This window comes from Corylus avellana, chromosome ca5 (assembly GCF_901000735.1).
Source record: "Corylus avellana chromosome ca5, CavTom2PMs-1.0".
Taxonomy (NCBI): domain Eukaryota; kingdom Viridiplantae; phylum Streptophyta; class Magnoliopsida; order Fagales; family Betulaceae; genus Corylus; species Corylus avellana.
In genome coordinates, this window is record NC_081545.1 from 21,785,991 (window position 1) to 21,806,408 (window position 20,418).

Sequence of the window (20,418 nt, forward strand, 5' to 3'; positions counted from 1 at the left end):
CTGGTTTCACATGTCTGCTTACTCACTGCCTGATATTCTCATATCATGAAACAGGTTTTATATGCCAGGGAAATGAGTTCTCATACTACATGATGATATGCTCAAGTTTTATTCTTAATCAGTAAGAATTCATGAAAACTTCTTTCTAGTCTTGATCTTATGCATCTTCCAACCATGATGGGAGGTTATATCCTATAACTAGAGATAGATCATTCTGACACCTTTTTCTTTTCCTCCTCTCTTTTTCACTTTCTGTATTAAACCTTTTCAAATGGGTTTGGTTGGTTTGTTAGAACACAAACTGCTGGAGAGTGGACGATATATCCGTGGATTCACAGTAATTGCAATTCACTTTCAGATGGTGACCAACTTCGTCCTGTTTCAATACCAGATATTCATCCGGCTAGGTATCCATACTGCTTTTTACGTTATTTTGTCTTTCTGTTGTTTCTCCTTTCAAAAGCTTTTCAACTTGTAATATTTTTTATTATCTTTGAACATCATCCTGATTTTTCCCCATAATATGATCTTTTTGGAGGCAAACTTTGCTCAACTAAAAGCGAGTTTCCCATTTCAGTAGTAATTATCTATGAGACAAAAAGTTGGAAACCTATGGTCTATAACACAAAAGAAAGTTAAAATAGATATTCTCAATGATCTTCATATTATTATATTTGTAGCTTCACAATGTTAGGCATTTTTTCTTGTAAATGTTTTCCAACTTCCTGCATTTGTGGTGCCTCATATTGGTGATTGTGGAGGCCCAGTTCTTCAATCAATATCTCATAATCCATTCTAGTGGTGGGTTGGGGTTTTGCTGGTACCCCTATCATAATTAATGACTTGTCCCCCCTTTAACGTGGATGCTCAGTTTGAGCTGTGACTTTGAGATTGGAATATTAGCTGTTTCTCTTTCTCTTACTTGTAGTTAATGCAAAATAGCGCATGTATTAGAGAAACTCAAGTTAGACCTTCATATTGAGGTTGATTGTGACGGAGATAACATACTGAGGTTGATTGTCATTTTATTTGAGATAAGATACTTGGTGGAGATACATCTGCACCATTTGTGAAGTCTAGAGACCAGTTAGTTGACGTGTTTACAAAGTTCTTGTGTCAAAAGCGGTTAGAGTTTATTTGTTTCTAGCTTATATGATATAGTTGTTCTAGCTTGAGGGGGAGTGTTAAAAGAGTTTGCTAGGGTTACAAGAATATGTTGGTGGCAGTGATTTGTTACAGGGGTATTTGGTCATTGTATTGAATTTGACAATATGTATATTGTGAGGTGAGAGAGGCTATGTATGAGTGTAAAGCCTCCTCTTTCTCTATTTTCTTCCAGTGCCTTAGATCTAAATGCTGTGATTAATAATTGAAAGTGGAAAGTCTAACTCGCTTATAAAATGTTCTTTATTCTAAACTAGATATAGGCACAACTGTTAATGAGAATCTTGTTTACTTTTTTTTATTGAAAATGATGAAATTAGTTTAAGTAAATGTTTATACTTTGGAAAGTAAACATTTATTTTGGGACGTCCTCAAAAGGAAAGCAAGACATTAAAATTTGGATGGAAGGAGTAAAAAATTAGAGTTACTGGTAATAGTATGTGGTTTGCTTTGTAGAAGCACTATAGTATCAATAGATCTCCATATTACCCCTAGTAGCAAAACTTGTGCACCATTTCTAGTATGATTCATACAATTGTAAAATGATGTGAACACTTTTCACAAATTTCTCCTTCATAATACAAAGGAATTGTGTGCTCAATTTGTTTATGTTCAAACAATATTCTCTTGTACCAAAGTATTATTTGTTTCTATGATTTTTACACATTTGTTTTTAAATTTCTTTGATGATGCTTCTTTTATTTGTTTTCGAATGATGCTTCTTCCCCCCATGAGAATAGAATGGAGGGTGTGGTCATGGGTGTAAGCCCCACTATGTGTGTAACTTACTCATAAAAAAACATAATAATGATCTTTAACTTTCCTTCCAAGCAGTGCAGGAATTACTGAAGGCTTTTCCATGTGTGGCGGCGACTTTGTTGAAGTTTATAGCGATCCGAGTCAAGTAGGTAAAGAATAGTATGACTTCTTATTATCTCTTTGTTTTGCATAATACTTTTTGTGTACTTGGGTTGTACCCCTCTGTCTGTTTTTTTTAATATACATTACTTATCAAAAAAATCTCTTTGTTTTGCATAATAAGTTCTAAAAAATGGAATAACTAATAGAAAAAATTACTATTCCAGACATCTGGTAGTAGTAAATATTACACGAGATCATTGTTCAAATATGATTGGTTTTGAAAACTAGGATCTTGAATTAACATTGGACAAGTTCTGCCAAAGCAAATCAGTTTGTAGCATATTGGAGCAAGCATTTTGAACTTGATACTGAAAAACTGTTGTAGCCAGAATTTTCCAAGTACTTACCAAATTTTTCAGTTAAGAGTTATTTTATATCGGTTTGAACTAAAGCATACTGATTGTTAGTTCCAAAGAAGTAAGCATGACACTTGGGGTTAGCCTGATCTTGCTTAGATGAATATTCTGTCCACAGCTATGAAATATGGTTTAGACAGATTATACTGTTATATTAGCCATTTAGAGGAGGTGAAGTTGACTTATGAAGTTTGGGAATATATCTCAAAGATACAACGGAAAAATCCAAGAACAAGTACTTATCAAAAAAAAAAATCCAAGAACAAGTATCATGAAAGCAGAGCATAAGATCATGCAAAAAAAAAAAAACAAAAACAAAAATTTGCGCAGGCACAAAGACCATACCTGAAATCAGTTAGGCTTGGGTTTTTTTTTTTTTTTTTTTTTTTTTTGAAGTGAGTTAGGCTTGGTGTTGGGACTAATTTGATTCCTCTTGCGATCCACACGTGTAGGCTAGGGTTTTGAGACCGCTAAACCTTCTCATCAATTCAGATTATGAGACCAAAAGTGTGAGCTCTAGTAGTGAGTAATACTATGGGTGTATTGGGGGTTTTAGGTATTAAAAACCCACTGCAGCTTTTGAAATAGCAACATTCTTCCATAACTTTATGAGATCCACTTCTAACTATGCCCATAAAGTGGTTTGAGCATCCCTCACGACTATCATACACCATCTTTTCTTAGTGGAATTCCTTCATGAGCACTATTGTCTGTACCCGTGCAAATACTATTATTGTGTGATTAATATATTTTGTTCTCTTCTTTTATTGTTTGTCATCTAAACTCTTAATTTGTATAAAAAAAATTTATTTAAAGTCTATCCCTAGAATACATTTCATGTCAAAACTGGAGCCTCCTATCTCCATTTCCAAAGAATCTGGCCCCAATTGGTCCTAACTGTAACAAGTGACCATTCCATTGCTTTAACATTGACCAAAAAAAAAAAGGGTCTTTAACTGTAGGTTGACAATTTTCACTTGGCAACATAGCCCAGGTGATTATTGTGTACTGTCTCTTTTTCGGGTGTGAGACACCAGCTAATTTGGCCCAATAAAAAAAGGTTTTAGTAATTATCCTATAGGTCCGGCTTAAATTTTCAATTATACATTATCTATAATTATACATTATAACTTATCAAAAAAAAAAAAAAATCAATTATACATTATCTAACTTTTATAATTTCAATTTTTTTTTTCTTAAATCCTTGTGACCAGTATAGGGCAGCATATATTGCATCATTTTCTACCCACCTTAATATGCATTTTTCTGTATCACCAAACTAGAGAAAGCTTTAAATATTTTCAAAATCAATTTATGTTTTTTTGTCTCTTCAAGTGAATAGCGTGATATCTAGCATCCCACATTAGTATCTTCTGTATCTTAGACACGTGACCCTAAGGAATTGCTGACCAGGAGTTTAGCTAATAAGTACATGATAGATGGATGGCAATATTGTTAATTCACACTTGTTCCAAAAGCTTAAGCTAAAGGAAATGGTGAAATTAGTCATTCAATTAGTAATTTAACACTCCTTTACGTGTGGCTCAAACTGTCCATCAATAAGTGAAGCCCAACACGTGGAATATTTAATTGAAATAGGGGATAAATTGTAGAGCCAAGATTCAAACTCACAATCTCTGCTTTGATATCATGATAAATTACTATTTATCCCAAAAACTTAAGTGGATAGGAAATGGTGATTTTAATCATTTAATTAATATTCTAATAAATAAATGCATGGAGACAAATTTGTTGTTCATTTAAAGTAAAGCACAGGTACTATTTAGCATGCCATCAAAATAAATTTTTTTTCGTTGGTGGTTGGTATGAACAGAGATGTATCTGCATGCAATGAAAGTATTCATTTGTAAAAACTTGTTTTGCTTATGATTGCAATTAGTTAGTTGGAGAATTTTTCCTTTTATATTCTTGCTTCTTTTTTTTTATTATTATTTTTTTTTATGGCAAAGATTATCTTGGAGAAATTGTCACTACGTTGTAACACCCAGTGTCAGATATTTAATAATAGGTGCACATGAATCCTACCAATACTGATAGTAATTTCTTATGGAGTATATTTGTGGTTCATGCAGGGGTTTGGGATGTGGTTGTAACCTGTTTCTTTATTGACACGGCTCACAACATCATTGAATACATTGAAATCATATCGAAAATATTGAAAGATGGTGGAGTAAGTTTCTCGGTCGATACCGAACAGAGGTTTCTTTTTTTTCTCATTGCTGCTTTGATTAATTAAGTGAATAACAGGTTTGGATAAATATGGGGCCCCTACTCTATCACTTTGCGGATATGTATGGGCAGGATGTAAGCTTCTCCTTAAGTTCATTTAATACGCACTCACTTTGCAATAGATGGATTGAGCGTTTAATAAGTTTCTATTGTCATTACGATTTAGGAAATGTCCGTTGAACTAAGTTTGGAAGATTTGAAAAAGGTAGCATTGCAGTATGGATTTCAGTTTGAGGTAATGTTGGTCCATATCTATTCTATTGCATTTTGTATTTTTGAATTACAGTAAATGTATTGACTTATTCATGGACTGCAGAAGGAAAACACCATTGAGACAACCTACACTACAAATCCGAGATCAATGATGCAAGTAAGTTTATTGATGCAAGCCAGTTTTACCCATTTCTATGAGTGATTTTCTATCCCTTTTGCCTTGATTTCTTGATAAAATCTTGGTTTAAGAAGAGTTGTGATTCTATTGTTGTTTGCTATTGCAAACTCACTACGCCCGCTCTTGCATCATTTATCATCTTGAGCAAAGGCTTTTTACTATCTTTTATAACTCGTAAATCCCAATGGTTGAGCCACATTTTTGCGCTTACTCGCAGCAATGATATCTTTGAACATTACTTGGTTCAAATCAACTGTACTAAAATTTTACCCTGGAAACTATGATTTTTCTGAAGCTGGTCGATAAAAAATGGTTCAATAGCCAATTGTTATTCCACATTTTCTCAATAAGCAAAATTATTTTGAGTTGAGTAAGATTAGATAGAAAAGAACTTATATTCAATTTGGGTTTGTGTTGTTTAAGGCCAGTGGAGACTTTTTTAAATCTAATAGTTTCGATTAACAATGCTATTTAGTAAATTGCTTTGCGACTGTCATACAATTAAGATCAGTATAAATCACTCATTAAATTTTACTTATTTTACTACTGCTAATCTTCATTGCCACATTATCAAGTTGTATGGTAGTCGTATAGAAGTATAATAAATATCATTACTCTTTTCTAAGAATTCCACCTGAGTGCATGGGTGCTTGTTGCATATCTTAAAAGCTTTGTTGGTATGAGCATCTAAGACTTCATCCACTTTGCAGAACCGATATTTTGCTGCTTTCTGGACGATGAGAAAGAAATCGGCAACAAGAGAGGAGCATACCACTTCGTAATTACTTGCTGGGGTTTGCATGGCTTCAAATTCTCTCGTGGATCATTGTAGCGATTTACTACTTTCTTTTCAAATTATGTTATACTTATATAAGTGGGGAAGGGTGTTGACATATAACATATATCAAAGTCTGGTTTTTTTTTTTTTTTTTCATAATTACATGTTTTAAACAGTTTATTTATTTATGCATCAGTCAATTTGACATATTCAAAACCTTTTTGTTAATGCAGAGTAAAATTAAACTTTGTCTACATGCAAATATTTCTAGTGCTGAGGTTTCCTGTTGCTGAAAAGTTTTTATTTTTTATTTTTCTTTTATAAACAAGTTTTGAGTTGAATTGGAGGCCTCTAATAATCATTCCGAACCACTTGAGGAAACTGGCCTCAAATGTTTTCTTTTTTAGATTCTGCTTCTATGCTATAGTTCTTATTCTTCTTTTGGCCGGAGCTGGTACTTAGAATAAGCTTCTTTTCATTTATTAGTATGAAGGAGTGTTAATATCATCACTGATTAACTGAAAAATCTTTTACTCAGTTGAATTTTGCGAGACTTACCGAACATTCATCAACAGAGACCAGTTTTAAAACGTTTTAATTGATTTTGTGGTAATTTAAAACGTTAGGTTGTGGGTTCAATGTCATCACTTAAAAAAGTGAAAAATAAATTAAAAAATAAAATAAAAGGAATTATAAAATGCAGGTGATGAAAACTATTTATTTATGGTGTGTTTGGTATTGTGATTTGCAAACTATTATTTTTTTTGAAAAAATATATATATTTTTTAAATAGAAAATTTAATTAGGTGGCCATGTCATCAATGATGATGTGGCTATTTATGTTAGGTGTTGAATTTTAATTGGTCCACGTGTCAGTGACGTGGACTTTTATTAAGTCAATTAACGGTCAATGGACGAAATGACTAATTTAGTCTTTTATCAAAACCACATGTACCTGTAAATAAATAATTTGAGATGATCCTATGATGTTGATTTTAGTACATAACTAATTAAATCCTACTTGCAATCATTTATCTTGAAAATTTAATTAGTAAATTTATATTTCAAAAAGCTACAAGAATGATTTTTAAAATTAATATTTTATATTTAATATAAAAATTTATTATATTAATATTTTAAAATTAAAAATGCCTCATTTTAACTTTTTTCCTTAGGCTTCATTTTTATTGAGCCTCTCTTGCTTTGGAGGCATGTTTTGCATTTTTTTTATTCTTAATTTAGTCACTTGAGAAATTTTAATAGTTATGTTAAGGGACATATGTCACTTTACAAGATGAGTTTGTATGAATTAACTACAAACTTTTGTAGCAATTTTTTATCCATTGCAAACGGTTTATATATAAAAGTTAAAGGACTTGAAAGCAAGCTTATGTCATCTTGCTACTATTCTCCTCCCTACTTGTGTCACTCTTTATCTTCTTAAAAAAAAAAAAAAAAAACAAAACCTTTTAGGATCCATAATCCCCAGCAATCTCCATGTGGCTACACCATTCGAGCCTGTTCACGCATTATGATGCGTGACATAATCACCAAAACAAAAAAGTCACAGTTTAGACAATATCAATATCTTGTTCTATTTTATTTTTAGAGTAACGTTAGAAACCATATTTTTATTACACAATTATTACACAATGCTAATGTGATAGTTCCAACCAAGCTTCTTTTATATATATATATATATATATATAAAAAATAAAAAATTAACAAGGACATTGAAATTTCCACATCAAAATGGTGAGATGGTTGTTGAATAAAAATACAGTTTTTAACATTGCTCTTCTTTTTATTTTATGGGTCAAGATGTGTTGTGTCAAGCAAAATTGCTAATCCTAAGAGAAGATCTATTTAATCATTTGAGCTCCTCAATACTGGCCATGAGGTCGGGATGGATTCCCTATAATTACCTATCAATCGGCCCAAACAATCGAGAGAGACCTCCAAAAGGGACTACGTAACAGGCAATTGAAAGAGTGCAAAAATTAGATGTACAAGAATTCACTTGCCAGAAAGTGGCTACAATACCTGAGTGCAAAAATTCCTCGCAATTATTAAAGTTAAAGAAGCTGAAGCAAATTGAATGACACATCTAACCTTCTGCCTTTTCGATTGACAGTTGCACTTTTCGTTCTTTAACCATGCATGAGAATTACTTGATCTACTTAACAAACCTCTCTCACCCACCCACCCAAAAGAGGAACAAAGCCAGAGTAACAAATCTTTCCAAGTGAATTAGATGAAATGAAAAGAAATTTTTGAAGGCTCATCCAGATCACCCTGTACATTCTACGCCCTTCTATAGTTCTGTTCTGCACTTTTAAAACAGCTACAATACAAGCAAGAAAACAAAAAGAAGGGTACCAGAAGAAAATATCTTAAAGTGACAAACTTGCATCAAGAACTTCCATAATAATACACATTTATGCATGACTATAAATTCGTCAAAATGAGCATCATATGGAATTTTTTCTTTAGTAAACTAGAATAACACAGATTACACTGAGGCCTTGAACCGTGCCTACAACTGCACATGCTTGGCATCCACTCCCCCATGCCGCCCAAACTTCATTCCTAAGCAGATTCACTTTGTGAAATCATGGAAGGCACATCCCTACTTCAGATTCACTTCACAAAAGCATACAGAGGGGATATGCAGAGAAATCCCACTAAAGAATGGATTTCAAACACAACCTATAAAATGATCTCTTCTTATCCTCGGTTAACCCTTCACTGATTCTGAGCTTATCTGGCCACTACTCCCACCACGCACACTGAAACCAGCAATGGGCATGGATCGTTGACCAAAATCCAATAAGAGTTTCCGTTGGTGCTCATCAGTGTGAGGAAGACTGGCACGTAGAAGCTCCACAGGCATTTCCCTGCTGATGGCTCTGGCTGCCTCTGATCCAATGACTTCTGTGTTTGGCTGGGTCTGTGAACATATTGATTGCACTATAGTTTCATATTTACTCAGGCAATACTTGGTCAGAAGTGTAAAGAATTCATCAAACGAGGCTTGCCACAGGGCACGATTAGACGTGCTACAGTTGCCAGTGCCACGAGGATCCGTTAAGAGCTCAGTTGCCCTTTCAAGGACAGATTTCAAAATAATGGAGGCCCCATCTCCAGCAGAACTTCCAACAGGGCGGAGTGGCGGTTGCTCTGAGGAACAAACAACCGCAACAAGACAAGCACTCAGTGCCCGTAGATCCATGCCCTTAACACAAGAGGAAACTGTCCTTGCAAGAGTAGTAGTAGTCTCAGCTGCTCCTGTATCAGATGGAAGGCCACCAAACAAAAACCTTAAATGACGGAAAATAGCCATACAAACAATACGGGCAAGCTCACTACCAGAGAAGAGAAGCTGAAGGAACCTAGAAAGGAGTTTTCGGCCCTTCGGAAGAGAAACCAACCGTAGGAACACAAGGTCATCCTTGGAAGTCAGCCCAACAGTGTGGCTACTTTTTCCAAGTGGGTCTACAAGCTGGAGGGATGCTGCCAGACCTTCTAGCAGCATTTGCCGCCTTCGCCTGAGCTGAGTCCCACCATCCTGGGGCTGACTAAATTGTAAGAGCCGATCAATATCATCGATATCAAGAAGAAGACAAATGCCATCCTCAATGGTGATTCTAGCAGCAAGCAATGGTTCCTGTTCCAGAGGCTTCTCAGAGACTTTCTGTTCTGAGCTATCACCAGATGCAGAGGGCGGAGGATCAACTTCAAGGAGGGGTCGAGGCCTGCGTATAGAAGAGAAGGGAATCCTACCAAGAGCATCAATAGGTAGATGAGGATGTTGTTCTGTACTGTTACGGCCTCGAGAAGGGAGCTCCCTCAGATGAGATGGGCAGAAAGGGTGTTTCAACCTCGATCCAGCAGCTTTTTTGGCAAGACTTGCTTGGTGGTAATAGTCATCGATGTATGGATCATTGCTATGTGTAGCAGCAAGTTGCATTTTAAGAATACTCTCTATTTCCTCAGATGTCATATACTTGGATCTGATTTGGACCCACCCACTCTCACTTTTCTGGCTACCAGTATCAGAACCTTGATGAGAAAAACGCATATTATGTTTGCCCTTTTGTGATGATTTAGGTCTTTGGTCTCTCATATCAGCCATTCCAAGCATTGCCTTATGTGAGGATGATGGATGGACATTATACAGTTGGGACTGCATTGCTGCAAAATGGGCCAAAGAGGGTGTTGTAACCTGATGATGCAATCTCTGTTGTTGCAGCTGCTGCTGAGGTGACATTATTTGGGGGGACAAGAGCCCATTTTGTCGAGGTAACTGTTGTTGCAAAATGTTATTTAAAAGGCTAGAGTGATCCCCGTGCAGTAGACCAGCATGGTTGACCCAGTGATTCTGCGGCCTGCTATTAAAAGAAAGGCCAGGGCCAGCAGTGGTGAACTGGCGCATATTCCCACCATAATGCAACCCATGTGATAAACCAGCCAAATGAATATTTGAGTTAGATAGAGGAGAGAGGTTTGGTGCAGAGAAGGGCATCTGGGGACCACCACCAAGAGAAGATATATTCAGGTGGTGCGGTGAACCCTGTTCTGATCTGCTTCCAGGAGGAGGGAAAGACGTGAAAGTTGATTTGGGTACTAGAATTGGTTCACTGTTGTAGTGATGCAGCACTGGTTGCTCCTGGGGGTATGAGGATGTTCTGTACAAAGAGTTTGGTTCCGCATGACGAGCAGAAGGCTGAGGTTGTGACGACCACCGTTTCTCTTCTTGAGCAGTTTCTGAGTCATATATATGCTGATCTAACCAGTTGCCAAAATCTCCATCTTGTGCCCACTCAGCAGCAGATGAACCTACACAGAACTTTGCGTTAGCAAGAGGGAAGTTCCAAAGAAATTGGGGACCAGGGAGGGGACAGATAAGCAGAAATTATAAGGGCATCAAGTACTATCAACTTTATATTACTTAACAAACTGCAAAAATCAAGCAAGCCACAAATATCAGAAAAATAATTTATAAATGGCACTTGGAAAAACAAATGCACAGGGCTCAATAGTAAAGACAAACGAAAAAGAAAAGTCTATACTTGAAGAATGACCAGCACGAAGTCAAGCTCACAAAAAGAGAAAGAGAACATACTCCTTGAGACCATCAAGCTCACAGAAAGAACAGATGTAAGGAAAATTAAAGAAACACTTGAGTAACGCTAGAAAGATGCATGCGTTTGATGTTACTTGATACAGTTAATTGTTCACCTTCAAAACTATTTATATGACAATAAGTAACAAGCTAACTGTTAGAGAGAGAATGCTATGCCATGTTGTACTCTTCTAGAAAATAGCCTTGATGTGTCCCTGACCAGCTGTCCCTTTCCAGAATATTCTTTGTCATATTGAAAATGCTTCTCCTTTATATGTGGAATGAATTGAGCAAGGGCAGATATAGAAAACAGCTTTTGCTTTTCATACATTCTCTTCCTTTGCCTGCGCTAAGGACGCTTCAGTGGAGGAGCATTTGGAGGTGCTGGGTGGCACTAATCAGTGGAATGTGAGCTTTTCTAGAGAAGCTCATGATTGGGAGGTGGAGGTGTTGGCTTCTTTTTTCCAGGTATTACATGCTGCTCAAGTGAGGCAAGGGTGTGAAGATAGGTTGTGGTGGAATTCTTCCAAAAAAGGCCAGTTCAAGGTCAAGCTCATTTACGCTGCCTTGGCGAGTCTTGTTGGGGGAGGATTTCCGTGGAAGAGTGTGTGGCGTACCCAAGCTCCTCCGAGGGGAGTTTTTTTGTGTGGTCGGCGGCTTTGAGTAAAATTTTGACCCTAGACAATCTCAGAAAGCGACGGGTGATTGTGACAAATTGGTGTTGTATGTGCAAGAAGGCCGAGGAGATAGTGGACCATCTTCTCCTTCATTGTGAGGTAGCTTATGCTTTGTGGAGCACCTTTTTTGGTCGGTTTGGGTTGTCTTGGGTGATGCCGAATAGGGTTTCGGATTTGCTCGCTTGTTGGTGGTCTTCGGGTAGGAGGGAGAGTGCCGCGGTTTGGAAAACGGTGCCTACGTGCTTTTTTTGGTGTCTGTGGAGGGAAAGGAATAATAGGTGCTTTGAGGATTTGGAGGGGACTTGGGAAGACATACTACCCTCTTGCTTTCAAACTCTGTATCTTTGGACCGCTGCGCATGTCTTTCCAGTTTCGATTAGTTATGATGATTTTCTTTTTCGTTTTTCTCCTTCTAGTTAGGTGATCCTATTGTATACTCCCAGTGTACCTTGGGGCGCCTTTACGCTTTTTAATAAAACTTCTTATTACTTATCAAAAAAAAAAAAATTCTCTTCCTATTTTCATTAACGTGGTATAAGAGCTTGGGATTTGTCCTTGCCTCTGGTTCTTCTCATTTCTGCCTTCCCTTTTGTTTTTTGTTTTTTTTTTTTTTTCATTATTTCCATCTTTCATTTTCGGACTGCTCTTTTTTGGTTGATTTGGGTTGAACGTTGGTTTTTCTTTTGGCGTTTGAAGGATGTTGGGGGTTGTATTAATACAATGGTGAGGATTGCTGTCTTCATCACCATCACCATCACCATCACCATCGTCCCCATCGGAGTCTGGTTGTACAACAGCAGAACCATGTCCTTGGCTGCTGCGATTGTTGCTTCCTGATAAGAACAGACTAGGGGTGTAAGATTGAAACAATTCTTACTGCAACACTTTCACACCATAGATCTTGGCAAACTTCGGTATTTCTTTTTTTTAAAAGTAAAGGAAAATTTTATAAAAAGCGTAAAGCACCCCTAAGTACACAAGACTTAACTAAAGCGAGCAAAAGAAAAAACCAAAGCCAACACCCAGCAGAGCCCAACCCAAAAAAAACACAAAACACCAATCCCTCAAACCCGAAACCCACACAAAGCGCTAAACCTTCAACCAGAATAACCTGGCCAGAGTAACCCTTCAGAGAAAACCCCTCGACGGAGGGGTTTTCCAAACATCACTCAAAATCTCTAGGACTTGGACTCTTAATAGACGGCAGATAAAGGGGAGATAAAGCGGGCCCAACGAACCCCAACACTTCTTCAACGATCAGGCTATCATCCATCTTCGAGAACCTACTATCCTTGGACTTACGGTTGTGGACCTTTAGGGCTTAGGTGCCGATGATAATGGGAAATCCAAAACAGCTAGGGGGCTCACCTCACAATGAAAACAACCTTTTGCCATCACCTCTGGCAACCTAACGTCACTCACTTTGGACTCAAGACGAGGACTCCGACCCTTGGAGGGAGCAAAGGGTACTCATCGGCTTCACTTGGGCACGCCTTACCAAACCCAACCTGTCAAGAATCTTCAGACCCAACCTCCAGCCTAGGAAGGAACAAAACGGGGACCTCAGCGTCATCTGAGGTCCCCTCCAGCCTGGGAAGGAACAAAACAGGGATCTTTTTTTTTTTTATGACGAGGAACCCCTCCAAGGCAGGGTTACTTTACGTACCTACCCTTATCGGGTAAACCTCGGACCCGTATAAAGCAACCCCTCCACACGAATCGGGTTAGCCCTAAGGAATTGTTTGCATCTAAGGGGATTCGAACCTTAGACCTAGTGGAATGCCACCAAGAACAAGGCCCTTACCACTTGAGCCAACTTCTTTTTCAGTTTTCCAATAATGTTGTTTCAAATTCCAACCAATATTGGATCTGATTTTCTCATATATTAGATACTTACAACAATGTGCATTATTAATAAAATCATATCTCATTTAAATTTTCATGAAAGGATTTATTTATTTTTTGATAAGTAATAAGAAGTTTTATCAAAGAAAAAAAAAAGCATGTTGGGCCCCTAATTACACAGGGAGTATACAAAGGGAAGCCAAAGCTACGAAAGGATTTATTAATACTATATCTTTGCTTAGCATAACATTAACACATTATAAAACTTAATTTTTCATATTTTCGATAAATATCTTCACATCTAGAGATCTAGAGGGTGCAAATGCCCCCCCAATCCAGAAAAATAAATGACGACATTAGCAGTAAAGTCATTGTTCCAAAAATAGAAGATATTAAAAAATATATGCATGTGAATCAACTGACAAAAAAAAAAAAAAAGTGGCAAAATATATAATGACAAAATTTGCAATAGAACCATAAGACATAATTGGGGGAAAGAAGTTAAATTCAAATGCATAACCAACATGTTCACAATATATAAAAGATCCAATTTACAGCATCAGCTGGTTTGCATGGGGTAATACTTTGTGATTTTTCAGGCTAGTAACTTAGGAAAACCACATCCACACTATTTTCATTTGATATGCAAACTTTCTTTTTTTTTGATAAGTATTTGGTCTTATCAAAAAAAAAGAAAGTTTCTCAATGTTGATTTTACAAGAAATGCTAATCTTGACCGCGCATGTAGGTGTGTCCCGTCATTTCCTTTCTTACTTCTTGGTTTCCAGGCTCTTATATTAGGATTCTTCTTTTCTTCTTTTTTTTTCTTTTTTTTTCTGGCCTAGTTGGTTATGGATTGATAGGGATAGTTACTTCAAGATGGGATGGTTACTTCAAGATGGTTCTTTGTCAAATCAAACGCCTTCGACTTTGTCTGTGAAGAGGGGGTCTCGATTTTTCAGGTGCATGAGAAAAGTAAAGGTTTTGTTCATTAAGGAAAAAATAAAAAAGGTTACGGTAGCAGTATCAGTTCAAGAGTAATTTAGCATGGAAGTGTAGCAGTACTATATTTTGGCCTATTTAAGGGTATTTGACCACTTTTTTTATATGCCTAAGGTTGAAGTATAATGAAGGTTATACCATGAATGGTTTGTTTGGTTTAGAATTTTTTGTTCTTCTAATAAAAAAAGTATTCACTCTAAGATCCTAAACCTCTTATGGAAATCTGAGATTTCCTTTGACTAATTCTCTTTTAAGAACTTTAGGATTTGCTTAATCAGCACCTAAGAAAAAGATTTTTCTCTGTTTCCTTAGAAGAAACTTGGGTCCGTTTGTAGACACTTATGTCTAAAGCACTTTTTAGATACCTAAGAGCAATTTTCGGAGAATTGGCACATTACCACTCCTACAGAATGGTTTTTGTCAAATAAATGAATCTCAAAATCATTTGTTGAAATGGATCACCAAACAAACCTCCCACATAAGGGCAGGACTCCACCAAAAATCGATTTTTTTTGGAGGCCAAAGAGTAGAAACAAACACCTACTTACACTTTGACATAGATTGTAGCATGTCTTATGTGACCGCACTTTTAATGTGTCAATAAGAGATCTAAAGACTGCAATAGAACATAGAAGATATTCACAATAAGGTTACTCACTTTCCCTTGAGAAAGATCCAGATCCTCTATCACCAATAACTCCCGGGTGTCTCGGTCCCGTTACAACTCTATTCAACTGCGTAACAGAACAACATGTCAACCACCAAATAAATAGGAGCAAAAAGATAGGGGACAACTATACACTAGAAGAGGGAACTAAATGCCAATAGAATAACACTATGACAACACAACTTTAAGCATAATCAAGGATGTCAGGCATTCTACAAGAGGGGCATAAAAGTAAACTTCTAGTAAATAGCATTTCAATTTTCAAGGTTTTAATAGCCAAAAAGAATACGACCTTAGAATGAAATAAGTTGACAACTCATCAAGTAGTACTAAACAAAAATATATATACAGCAATGCCTGCACAACCATAAAATTCAAGGAAGCTGACCTTTGCAAAAGTAGTTGCCAGATCATCCACATCAGACAAAGATCCGATACCTACACCCTGAAACGAAAATAAGCAAAATTGAAGTCAGTATACTGGTGTTTCAGGCCCAATGAATTGAAGCGTTGATGATCAAACATAAGCTTATTACTCAACTTACAATCTTAAAAGAAAAAGGAGAAAGTGAGAGCTAAGGTTTTGATAATCAGTCTACTTTATTCTTAATGCCATTGCTCAATTATTTTTATTTTTTTATTTTTTATGACGACCTCCTTCAAGGCATGGCCACTTCATGTAACCATCCATCAGGTAAACATGGGAGCCATGCCTCGCAGCCCTCTTTGCCTTGACCGGTTAACTCGCAGGCTTCACTCGGGGGCTCGTCCCAAGAAACAGTTTGCACAACGGGTTTCGAACCTAAGACCATGAGCACTCAAAGTCCAAGGCTTCCACCAACTGAGTCAACCCCATTGCTCAGTTCTTAAAACTTCATTAAAAATCGAAAACCCAAATCAACATTTGCATATTCTGCATTTAAACCACAAAAGTGAAAACACTGAGAAGAGGTGATTCCCTCCTTTCCTTATTCTCCAGTTTGAAGGTTCTAATTATGTGTGCTTTTTTTTGGCAGTGAACTGATCAACAGAATTACCATGCCCACTGCCTATCTTGTTTTCCTCTTTTTTTATAAGCAATTGAAATTCATTAAAAAGTGAAAGAGCGTTACCCAAGTACACAGAAATGATACAAGAGAACTACATAACCAAAAATAAATAAAGATCAAGAAAAATGAAAACTACAAATATGAAAAACAATCATAGGTAGCTACCTAGTGGTAAAGGGTTTTGAAGAAGAAGGCAATCATAGGTAGCTGCCTAGTGGTAAAGGGTTTTGAAGAAGAAGGCCTTTAGCTCCACCACTATCCACTCACAATTATCAAAACTATGATCATTTTTTTTCTCCAAATATACCACATTAAGCAAGACAGGGATCATCATCGAGGCATGACCCATTTTAGCCCAAAAAGGCCGAAAATAGAACTCCATAAGGCACTACTAATCTCACCTTGGAGTAAAAGGCGATCTACAATTTTCCCACTTTTCTTGCACATACAACATCAATCTACCACTATGAGGTGTCACTTCCTTTAGGTATTCACAGTGAGGATCTTCCCTAACGCAGCTGATGAAGCTAAAAAAATGCCCCTCTCAAGGGAAACTTATTCCGCCAAAAATTCCTCCAATGGAAAGGAGTATTGTCATGGGATATTAGGACATTACAAAACGATTTGACATAAAACAACCCTCTCCTAGAAGGGGCCCAACAAAGCTTGTCTTCACCCCGTCTCAATCTGATGGAATACCACAGAATGAAAAAACAAGGTGAAGAAATCCACCTCACAGCCATGCACCGATCGGTAAAATTAACATTCCACTAATGAGAGTCACTATAAAGCTGTAAATGATCTGCCACATAAGAATCCTTGGAGCAAGCAATACTGAATAACTTAAAAAAGATGCCTTGGGTCTGACCCCCACAATACACGTCATACCAAAAAATCAAAATAATAAATGATAGCCAAAGCATCAGCAGGAATTCAGATGTCACAAACAAAGTAACAATGACTAAGACTTTGTTACTTTACCTTGCTGACTTCTGCATGTAATTAAACCAAACATTTGAAGATTCTATCAGTAAGAAAAGCTTGTTTATATAGTCAGATTTTGAAATAGAAGTTCAGGCTCTTCCACTAAGAGAGCTATACAACACATGTTAATCAAGGTAACTTTCACCTAGGACAAGTGGTCGTGGCACTAAAATGATCGAGGATACCACTAATGTGGTGGACATTAACAAAATTTTGATGCTAGGCTTTTAAAAGGTGGGAGAGAGGATTTAAGGATTATAGATTGAATATGGATAGTAAAGATCAACTAATCATGTTGATAATAAAAAAACAAAATAAAAAAATCAACTAATCAGGCTAGAAGGTCCTAGAAAATGAATAGGGTTCCTCAACTCACGCTCCAGATACTGAAACTCCTCCTATTTTGCATTATGTTCATTCATTCTCACTTCCCACCTACGCAACCTTCGATTCCCCTAATCTTTGCAGTGATCTGCCACAGGCTGTGACAGTTTTCAGGGCTGGCGTTTCCACCGCTCAGTGGTTCTGGCTATAGTGGATGTAGGGACAGCCGTCCCTCGTTGCTGCCAGCTTTTGGTGGTGGATTTCCCTTTTGTTTTTGATTTGTTCAGTTGTTTTCTTGTTGATTTTTTTTTGAGTTGGTTTGATGACTGAAAATTGGAGAGAAGTTTGGTGATTTTGGGGTTCATGGCCAATTAGGAGGGAGATTGTTGGCTGGCTTTTGGTTGAAGGGAAGTTGGGGTACTGATTTGGCCAGATCGATGGGAAGTACTCGCTCCAAGCCGAGTCCTCGAAAAGGCACTCGGCTCAAATAATGGGGGAGCTTGAGCTCGCACAAGGTTTTCTCCTTGGCAAGCTGAGGTGAGCTCAGCTTTTGATACTTGTCAGGCTCATTTACAGGCCTACATATATCTATTGGTATCCTTGAGATGAACAGTAGGGAAATGAAAATTAAAGCTTTAAAATGATAAGAGTTAACATTCAAAAGTAGGAGGGGACCAACCTGACAATGAAGTAGATTGTATAATATGAATTATGACAAGTAATGCCATATAAATTATAGTAAACATGGCCCGATAACATCAAATATGAAGAAAAAAAAAAAGTAAAAAATTCTTACCTCGTCTCTGTCAAACAAATGGTACTCATCATCAGCAGGTCCAAATGCGGGACCTTTACCTTCCTCTTCTAAACCCCCCAATTCCACTTCTCCCACAACATTTTGACCGAAAAACTCATATTGTGATGCATCAAAGATTGTAGTACCTGTGTGACAAACAAAACGATGTTATAGATGCATATCAGATCAGCGCAACGAGTTACTCCAGCTTCAAACCTTCAGAAATTACCATCAAGTTTCGGGGTACTAATCTCTAACATAGCATATTGCACACCAGAAAAAGAAGGAATTAAAGCTTTACGTAAAAAATATGAACCGTTTTCATTCTCAATCCCAGAGCATTTTCGTGTATTCCCAATTGGTAAGCATTTTTTCCAGATATCCATTCATCTCCACATCATTCAGGACAAACATTCGGACAACTCGGTTAAAGAAATAACTGTAGGCAACCCTAAACTAAAACTAAACATACTCGGATTGGCATAAAGCTAACAAAATACTAATACACATACATTTGCAGAGATTAAGCAGATCCCCAATTTTAAGAATTCGATAAGCTGAGAAGACAAAGGAAAAGAAAATAAAATGGGTAGTAAGAATCTCATGTTCTTTTCTTTTCTTTTTTTCTCGGCATCCAAACAAGCTCTCTAAGACCCTACAAACCCCTAGAAACCCAAAAACAGAACAAGAACCGAGTTGTTTAAAATTCAAAAAGAAAAAACAATGAATCTAGAAATATGACCTGAGGCATTCTCAGCCACGTCTTTACTGTCGGATCTCTCCATATTCAGGGAAGCAACATCCAAAAAGCCTATGAATCGAGACACGCCGAAGAAGATGCAAGCAAAGCTCAAAGCTACGTCGTTTCAGTGGGGAGTATGGGAATTGGTAATCAAGCAGAGAACTGGGGGTTACAGAGGGGGTTTCCGAGGAGGATAAGAGGCAAGGGCGTGTAAAATGAGAGAATTTCGAGGGGCACTTTGGGGAACAAGGAGATAGAAGTAGATTAGGTTAGAGAAGTAAGAAGAACCCCTCTCAGAGAGAGAGAGGGATATAAACCTAACGGTGTTTAGGTCATTGCAGCTGCAGAAGGAGGAGAAGGAGACGACTTTTTTTGCGTTAAAGCACGTGCACAGTCAGACAAAGACGGTGATGAGAGAGAGATTTCCGTCTGCCTCTCTTAATTTCGGGGAGTTGAGGAAAGTGAGAGGTGGCACTTTCTTATTGGCCACTTCGTTCTAATTGTTTGTGACATACGGTACCGCTTTGCGCTGAGAGCATATTCTGCGGCCCAAAAAGCATCACATTCCCCTGTCTTTAAATAATTAACATTTTTCAATTTTCTAAAAAAATATCTTCGTTTTTTTTGATAAATATTAGGTGTTTTTCTAATGTTATTCTGATGTCCTTCTAACTGCGATATGTCTTTTAAAATTATCATTTAATTTGAGATTATCATTATTGACTATTAATCTATTGATAATTTTAAAAGTCACATCACAATTAGAAAGACACCAAAAAAACACTATAATAACATCTAACATTTTTTTTTTCTAGCTTATTTTATAGTAGTTGAAATGATATATTTTTAAATAATTTTCTTAAATGACTCACATAAAAATATATTCAAAATAAACTAAGTTAATTTGTATAATAAATTAGTGTATCTTTGATAGAATTTTTACTCCAATCTCATATGAGAATTTCTTTGATAGAATTTTTTAAAAGACACCAAATTCTTTGGGATATCTCCACCCTTAATCTGTTTTTTTTTTTTTTTTTTTTCCTTTTTGTGAAATGTTCGCACAAAAGGGAAGGAGGGATTCGAACTAGTGACTTTCGCTTCATAAGGCGTGGTCTCTATCCAATTGAGCTATCTCTTGGGGACCCCTTAATCTGCTCTTATCCAGCTAGTCAAATTCAGCTAGCCAAAATGCTAAGATAGATTAAAAATGTTTTTCTTCCGACCCACCAGATTACTGAAGTATTTGGTAAGTGTAAAGAGACAGAGTGCTTGCCAAATCTTTTTTTTGTTTCTCTTTTTAAGGAATGAATAAATAAATAATAAACAAATCTTTGAATTTTTTTT

At 36.8% G+C, this 20,418-nt stretch overlaps 2 protein-coding genes across 4 annotated transcripts in view; one reads left to right on the forward strand and one right to left on the reverse strand.

Annotated features, from left to right (window-relative positions):
* The window catches only part of LOC132182667 (uncharacterized), a 44,539-nt gene extending 38,431 nt beyond the window's left edge, over window positions 1-6,108 (forward strand). For 2 of the 3 annotated variants that reach the window (XM_059595973.1, XM_059595974.1), the window contains 8 exons: window positions 55-121; window positions 294-407; window positions 1,999-2,072; window positions 4,535-4,632; window positions 4,710-4,766; window positions 4,858-4,926; window positions 5,008-5,061; window positions 5,793-6,108. In XM_059595973.1, coding sequence (XP_059451956.1) covers window positions 55-121; window positions 294-407; window positions 1,999-2,072; window positions 4,535-4,632; window positions 4,710-4,766; window positions 4,858-4,926; window positions 5,008-5,061; window positions 5,793-5,864 — 605 coding nt within the window. In that variant the 3' untranslated portion in view covers window positions 5,865-6,108. Of the gene's footprint in view, window positions 1-54; window positions 122-293; window positions 408-1,998; window positions 2,073-4,534; window positions 4,662-4,709; window positions 4,767-4,857; window positions 4,927-5,007; window positions 5,062-5,792 lie in introns of those variants that run through there. The other variant, XR_009440320.1, reaches the window with a different exon arrangement.
* Window positions 6,109-8,249: 2,141 nt separating this feature from the next.
* Window positions 8,250-19,476, reverse strand: LOC132180670 (protein PAT1 homolog 2-like). Its single transcript, XM_059593572.1, has 5 exons — window positions 19,072-19,476; window positions 18,330-18,475; window positions 15,565-15,621; window positions 15,168-15,243; window positions 8,250-10,699 (listed from the first exon to the last, which is right to left on the reverse strand). Exons 1-5 carry the CDS (start codon window positions 19,112-19,114, stop codon window positions 8,598-8,600), a joined length of 2,424 nt encoding a protein of 807 aa, XP_059449555.1. The 5' UTR covers window positions 19,115-19,476; the 3' UTR covers window positions 8,250-8,597.
* Window positions 19,477-20,418: the final 942 nt, after the last annotated feature.